Source organism: Apaloderma vittatum, unplaced genomic scaffold (genome assembly GCF_000703405.1).
Source record: "Apaloderma vittatum isolate BGI_N311 unplaced genomic scaffold, ASM70340v1 scaffold19275, whole genome shotgun sequence".
Taxonomy (NCBI): Eukaryota; Metazoa; Chordata; class Aves; order Trogoniformes; family Trogonidae; genus Apaloderma; species Apaloderma vittatum.
The window spans coordinates 5,414-12,674 of record NW_009715675.1 but is presented as its reverse complement, the minus strand read 5'-3'; the positions used below and the strand labels follow the sequence as shown (position 1 = coordinate 12,674).

At 49.0% G+C, this 7,261-nt stretch overlaps 1 protein-coding gene across 1 annotated transcript in view; it reads left to right on the top strand.

Annotated features, from left to right (window-relative positions):
- Positions 1 to 4,231: 4,231 nt before the first annotated feature.
- LOC104273814 (insulin-like growth factor-binding protein 2) overlaps positions 4,232 to 7,261 on the top strand; it is a 4,426-nt gene continuing 1,396 nt past the window's right edge. The window contains exons 1-2 of the mRNA XM_009869255.1: positions 4,232 to 4,456; positions 5,896 to 6,036. Of these exons, the coding sequence (XP_009867557.1) occupies positions 4,325 to 4,456; positions 5,896 to 6,036 (273 nt within the window). The 5' untranslated portion in view covers positions 4,232 to 4,324. The remainder of the gene's footprint in view (positions 4,457 to 5,895; positions 6,037 to 7,261) is intronic.

The following is a 7,261-nucleotide window of genomic DNA, read 5'->3' as shown; positions in this document are numbered from 1 at the left end:
ATTAATGAACTGCAAAGCACTTTTTAATGTCTTTAGAAGGAAAGTGCTGGCCGCAATTGCTCTAATAGGGAGATATAAGTCCCGTTCAGCCCAGGACATAGCCTGGACTCAAGGCTAGCAAGGCTGTGGGCAGGGTGTTGAAGACCATTTTGGTGAAACTTTCTGTGGGTCTGGAACCTTAATCAGCACTTAAATGTTAAGCAAACATGCTGGGCAGATAAGCAAATTCATGTGAAAACCTCTGGGCAAGCTGTCGTTGAAGGAAAGCAAGTGCAGAGAGCGAGCAGCGCTGGGTCCTTGGCATGGTGGGTGCTCTCCATGATACAGGCTGGCCCTCTCATGCTCAGGGAGTGCTGAGTGCTGCTGGCTCAATCCATCCCACAGCCCAGATATGCTTCAGGGCTTTTCAAAGGGATAAAGGTGTATTTTTAACTTCAGGCAGCTGCCTTTGTGTTGTGCTTTTTTCTTCTTGTAGCTCTGGAAGTGGCAGGTTGTTTTTAAGCCCTTCTGTTTCTCAGCTGTCTCGGTGGAGGTGCCTAGAGGTCTCAGACCAGATTCCTGAAAATTTCAGTGCTGGAAATTAGTAGCTGCTTTTGAAAATGTTGGCGAGGCTGTGCAGCTCCCTACAGATGTTAGCTGATGGCCATTTGAACATGGTTTGCCTCAGCCAAGACCTCGCCCCATTGAAGCCAATGGGAATTTTCCTTGAAAAAGGTCATAAAGAAATCATTTCCTTGGCATCGCGAAAGGTGTTTCATGGGCTTCACATCAGCGTTCATGAGAACTTCAGCTATCTGCTTTGATTCCTGCCACACTTGACCCACCCTGCACAAAGCTTTCTACCTTTTGATCCAAAATAGCAGAGGAGATGTTTTCCACATGCCCTAGGAAAATGGAAGAGCTATAAAACATAATTGTTTTGGAGTTTGGCACCACTCCATTCACAGATATATTTAGTGTGCATTGAAATTGGTCAGCAAAAGGGTGTTTGTCAAGATGACAAACAGATTAGGGTGTCTGAGACAATTGCATACCTGCCCATCCCATGCTGGTAGGGTTGGTGGGTGCCTTCATTGGTTCATGGATAGTCATAAGCAAGCATGCACAGCTCACTTCTCTTGAGCAGTGTTAAAAAGCATTATCTGGCTGTAAAAGATGTTGTTTGGCTCATGGCTTGCTCTGTGTTCTCCACTGTCTGTCCTGTCTCCCTTCCCTGATTGCCATCCCTTCAATCCCCAGGTCAGGAGAGGTCTTCCCAAGAACAGCACTGGGTTTGAGAGCAGGGAAAAACTGATGAAGCTGTGGTATCAGCCCCAGGTGGATTAGTCTAGCTTGGCAGCAAGGTGAAGGTTTGGCTCCCTGTGTCTGAGTTGGCCTTGGAGAGGAGAGCTTACAGTTGATAGCAGCTCGACCTTCCTGGCCTCTGCTCCAGGCTTGCTCCTGTGATGGTGCCCAGGGAGCCAAGACCAACCTCTCCTGTCCCTGGGTGTGTTCATGCACATGGACTCGCACACTCTGCTCCCCTCGGTGGTTTGCTTTGGGCTGCTATTTGTTAGCATTGGAAAGTGAGAAAAATGAGCAAAAATATTATCAGAAGCAGGTTTTGTGAATGAATCAGCCGACAAGAGGCTTACCAGCTCGCCTTCATTTACTAGTGCAGTGCTTATTTGGGCAGATGTCTATATATTTTCGTTGGAGGTAGGAAGGAGGGAGAATCGATGGGGGAAGGCACTGCTTCCACTTTGCTGCTTTTCTCTCCGTTTGTACCATCACTTTTCTGAATGAAGCAGGGGACTGCAATGTATCTGAGATGCTCCCGTGCTGTTGCTGTTGTTATTTTACTGTTGACAGCTTGGTGAGACACTAAGGAGAGGACCACAAAAGACCTTGGAAGGCTAAAACCCTCCTAAGCAGCTCGTTGAGGATCAGAGCCTGGCCAGCCTTGCCCGTCTCTTGTACAGTGCTTTTTCATTTGATCCTGTCTGAAGGGCGGCCTCATGGCCTTCGCTCTTCTCACTATGTGTTTCTAATTAGCAGGGAGACTGGTGTATAAACAGAAGATTCCTGCTCAAAATATTCCTTGTCCGGCTTCTAGGATGACGGCCAGATGGCAATTGCCGGGCAGCAGCCCAGACTTTGAGCTTGCCCATCTGGCTATCAAACTTGGTCCCAATTCTCATCTGGAACTAGAATTGAGGAAAAGTCATGGACTTTGCCAGGTTGGTTTTTGCCCCATGTTTGCTTTTCAGCCGCTACCTAAGCAGCTAAAAACTTGCAGACCAAACACATTTAGTATTCCTGGGAAGTGGGACAATCCCAGTATTGGGAGATCTGAGGCTGAATGGTGAGGAAGTTCAGAAGGATATTGGACAAATCCATTGAGGGATGGATCTGTCAGTGGCTTTTAGATCCTGTGGGTCAGATGCATTCCATAACCATGAAGGTGCTTTTACTGTTGGTCTGCAGCACAGACTGGGGATGGTCCTTCTCAGGTGTGTCCCCAAGCAGCTGCCGCTGGTCTCTTGTGGGTGACATGCTAGACTGGAGTGGCCCTTTGGTCCAGTCCCCTTAGGCCATTCTCTTGCCATCAGTTTACAGGCAGCTGCACATTTGGTGAGTAAGTTCAGATGAAACTCTTCTTGAAGTTTCTGCTGTGTGAGCCTGGGGTTGTAACGCTTGGAAAGCTGTGGCAGAAATAGAACACTTGCTATTGTGATTTTTCACTCTCTCTCATGACAGTAGAGCTATGCCCTGAGGAAACACCACGATGCAGCTTTTGAAAAAAAAAAGAAAGAAATGTTAAAAGCTGTAAATGCTCTGTGTGCTTGGTCTTCCAAGAAGCACGAGAGATCTATAAATTAAGCATTGTTATATGAGCTAAAGCACTGCTTTCTCTCCACCTGCAGTTTGATGTGATTTCTTTACCTACATAGAAGTGCCAGTTCTGGAGTGCTGGAAAACTGAAATTGGAGGTGCCAGAGAGAATGCTAGTGTTGGGAGACTGGGTTCTAGAGTTCTTTCTTGGCATGTGCTGAAAGACACTTCATGTCTGTCACCGCTGTAGGACCTGAATGACCTGGTCTGTCAGTGTAGTTGGACCTCTGGAGCTGCTGAAGTGCTCCTATATACAGAGACATGTACAGAGATGTACTTAGCCTGGGTTATTGCAGTGAGAGGTGGTGTGCATGCATAGGGCTGGAAAGGACCTCTGGAGATCTTGGTCCAAGCCCCTGCTTAAAGCAAGGCCAGCTTCAATGTTAGATCCAGCTACAGTGTTAGACGTGCTTGCTCAGACCAGGCACCAAGGAGGGGTCAGCTGTCACCCTCTGGAGTGTGTAGGAGGAACTGAGATCTGTCCTCGTTACCACTGCAATGTCCAAAGGGTCTGGTGTCTGCAGTATCGTGACCATCATGTCCTACTTCAGCAAGGATTGCTCTCAAGAGTGGCACCCACTGAAATGGGAAAGTGCACAAAGCAGAGAGTGGAGGAGATGGAAAAGTCTGGTCTTTATCCCCAGACTTCTGCTAACTGATTTTGAAATTACTGAATTTCCTGAGGCTCCTGTGGCTTACGGCAGTGGCAGAGCTTGACCCAGGACATGTGGGGCTGCTCCATGGTCAGCAGAAGTGGCCAAAAGCAGAAGCAGGTAACAGCTAAATGAGTAATGCACTGTATGACAAACAATATGAAAGATGATACAGCAAAGGCAATCACTGAAATGACAGAATCTCTGAGGGAAATTAGGGTGGCTGTGAAACAGAGGCAAGGTATTTTTGAAAGCAGGCCTGAGAATTTATTTTAGCACATTAATACTGAGTAAGTATTCCTGGAGATACTCTGGGGGATGATAGATGGACACAAGGTATTGTTACTAATCACTGTGGTTTTAAGTTTTGGAACCAAAGTACACTTGGCATCCCTAACCCAACTGGACTTCTGATGGGAAAATTACATTCTTCGGGAAGTAATTTAGAAGGTCAAAGCAAAACCAGAAAGAACTTCTCCAGCAGCAATTTCCCCTGCTCCCTAAACTGTCTTTTAGTGTGGTAATAACTCCAGAATGAAAGAATCTATTCTCACCTTTCAGATGAAAGGGCTAATGCAATTTGAAATTTTTGCATGCAAAGATTTTATGGCTTGGTCACTGGCCATGCTTGAAAGCACTCCAGGATGGGATGAACACGTGAAGGATTGAGCTTGACCCTTTCCTTGACTGCCCCGTCTCCTGCAGATAATGGTGATGACCGGTCTGAGAGTATCCTTGCTGAAAACCACGTGGATGGCACCCCAGGGATCCTGAGCGGAGCCGGCGGGAGGAAGCCCATGAAGACGGGCATGAAGGAGCTGGCGGTTATGAGGGAGAAGGTGAACGAGCAGCAGCGGCAGATGGGCAAAGTCGGCAAGCCCCATCACAACCATGAGGACTCGAAGAAGTCGCGGCTGTCGTCGGGCAGGGTGAGAGGGCAGGGGGCTGTGGGGAGCTAGTGGAGGTAGCTGCAGACTCACCAGGGAAATGCTGAATGCAAAAGCCTTAGTGACACTTGCAGCAAACGGTCTTAAGGAGGGAAAAAAAAAAAGATTAGGAGAAAGGGGAGAGAGGAGAAAAAAGGAAAAGCAAATGTTTGTTTTGGCCTGAAGCTGGGACCGAACACACCATCTGATGAACTTTGATGTGCTGCTGGGGAGGTGTTATTTTCATTGCAGCTTCACCTCCTGACAGCAGAGCCTAGAAAGCGGGGGAGTCCTGCTGGCTCGACACCTACTTCCACAGGGGTGCAAGTGTGCCCTTTGCCTGCAGACCAGCTTTCTCACACCCTTTTTCCTGAAGCAAGTGCCAGGGTTGACCCAAGGGGATTTGGGGCAAGGGGCTGTGGGCTGTCTGCCTGGACTGGCAGCCCCAGTCCAGGTTGAAGGGGAGGGCCAGAGCCCCAAAGGATGGACTCTGCAGCTGTCACGTATCAGGGAGGGTGTCCTGAGTCCTCCCTGTCCCCTGTCTTTCTGCCCTCCAATCCTTGGCCGTGGTTTCCCTCTAGTGGGCACCTTGGTCAAGGCAACTAGACGGGATGGGGATGGAAAGCCAACCCAAAAGGTCCATAATACGTACCTCTATAAACACATAGGGTATTTATATCTGAGGAGTGCGGGGACAGAGTCTTTAAAACAGAGCCCTCATCCCCTCCAAGGAATCGGCAAAGCAGAGGTTCAAAATAAGGTGCAGGCACCATCAACTTGGAGAGCTTCCACACTGCTGCTGCTTCTTTGGGAAAAAAAACCCAGTAACTGCAAAGGCAGAGAGGTCTGGACTCTGGCTCCCATCAGGTGTAATTCAACCAGACTGTCTTGGATGGGAGCCCTGGCTTGGAGGTGCTGTGGAGCAAGAGGCAAGCTGGCTTTTCTGGGTGTTCTCATTCTCGGGGCTTCGCTTCCACTCCCATGGGCTCTTATACAGTTTGAATTGCACTTCTGGGCCAAAACTACATCACAGGTGTGGGATCTGGGCTCTGCTCATGGAAGCCCTCTCGGTCTGTTCAGATTAGTCCTCCTTTACATCACTTGTCACCAGTGGGACCCATGGGAGCATCTCTGATGATTCTGATCTGTGTCTCCAGGGCCAGTGACCTGGTGTCATGTTTTTGGGCCAAGTGAGGCATGCGAGAGAGATGTGTATGTCTCCCTGTGTGGATCTCTACCCATTGGCATGTGCAGATGTGCAGCACTCTGATTTTTGGGTGTCTGCAGGTAAAGTCTGCTGCGGGACCCATTGGCAGACCTGTGTCATGGGGAGGTGCACACAGGTGTTCATCCCTACTGGTGTTTCTGTTCTCCAAAGTGTTGACATTGAATGGTCCCATTGCACTTATCATTCTGGTTTTGTTTTCTGGGCTTCTTTTCAGACCCCTTGTCAGCAGGAGCTGGATCAGGTCCTGGAACGCATCTCCACTATGCGGTTGCCAGATGAGCGAGGTCCCCTGGAGCATCTCTACTCCCTCCACATCCCCAACTGTGACAAGCATGGCTTGTACAATCTCAAACAGGTAAGCTGGGAGAACTAGAGCCCCAGGGCTGGCTGTGCTCCCAGCAGCAGCCCTTGGCTCAGCACGTTTCCCCACCATGTGCAGCCACAGATGACACGCAGAGCTCAGGGCTGGCCTGGTGTTGCACACATGGTGTGAGAAGTGGGGTAAAGAGCAAATATTGCATGTGGCATGGACAGGTGTAGGAACACCCAGATGCATCTGCAGCCATGGGCTAACAAGTTAGAGATGTGAGACCCACATCCATGCATCTGCAGGCAGCCCAGAGTTGGAGAATCTGTTTAATTCAGAGCCCCCCCCACGAGCTGCTTATCTGTCCAGGTCTATTTTCATGTGCTTTGAGCCAGATCTTGTCCTAGCTGGGTCCTGCTACAGGGGAAAAGCAGAGAGGGGCTGAATGCTTGCTAGTCTTGCAGACAAAGCACTTCTCCTGGGGTCAGGAAGGTTTCTAGCACACTTCTCTGGTTTTCCTCCACAAATTGAGGCTGATCCTGCAGCTCCAGGAGGGATTCTTTCCAGGCAAGGTGAGGGTTGGGGTGTAGCGTGCTTCTGAAAGTATTTATAGGACCCGAAAGAACTCAAACAACTTAAGGTGTGTCTTGAGTTCTGACTTCTTGGCTTCATTTATGCAAAATCAGCAGGTGTCAGTGGCTGAGGTGTGGGGCAGAAAATGTCAGGAAAAACCTCTTAGGCAGCAAAACACCAGCTTGTCCAGGGTTGACTGGAAGCCATCTGGGAACAGTACGTGCATATGAGCATCCATTATAGCTATGTGTAATGGGTTTAACTATAGCTATATGTATAACCCCTTTGCAGGGGACCCCAGAAAATGCACTGTTTTCATGACTAAGCCTTTTTGGGGGCTATTTCTACCCCTTGATTGGGAGCATTAACAACAGGAAAAAAAAAAAAGCATTAAAAAAAGAAGGATGCTCTGAGATAATCTCCCTCTGCTCCTTCTCTCTTCCCTATCCTGCCTGGACCCTCACCCTCTGCCTCCCCCTGAAGAGCCCTTTGGGCTGGCTGGATCCTCCAGCACACATGGAAGGGGTGGGTGGAGCAGGGCTGGCGAATTCCCATAACGAGGTGAGCTGTGTCTGGGGAATGAGCCTGGGCAATGCCACAGAGAAAGAGAGGGGACAAAAATTGCTTTTTTTTTTTCTCACTTCTACCCTGCCCTGGTTAAAGGCAAAAAAGGCAAATGTGAAGTGATAACCATTTCCCT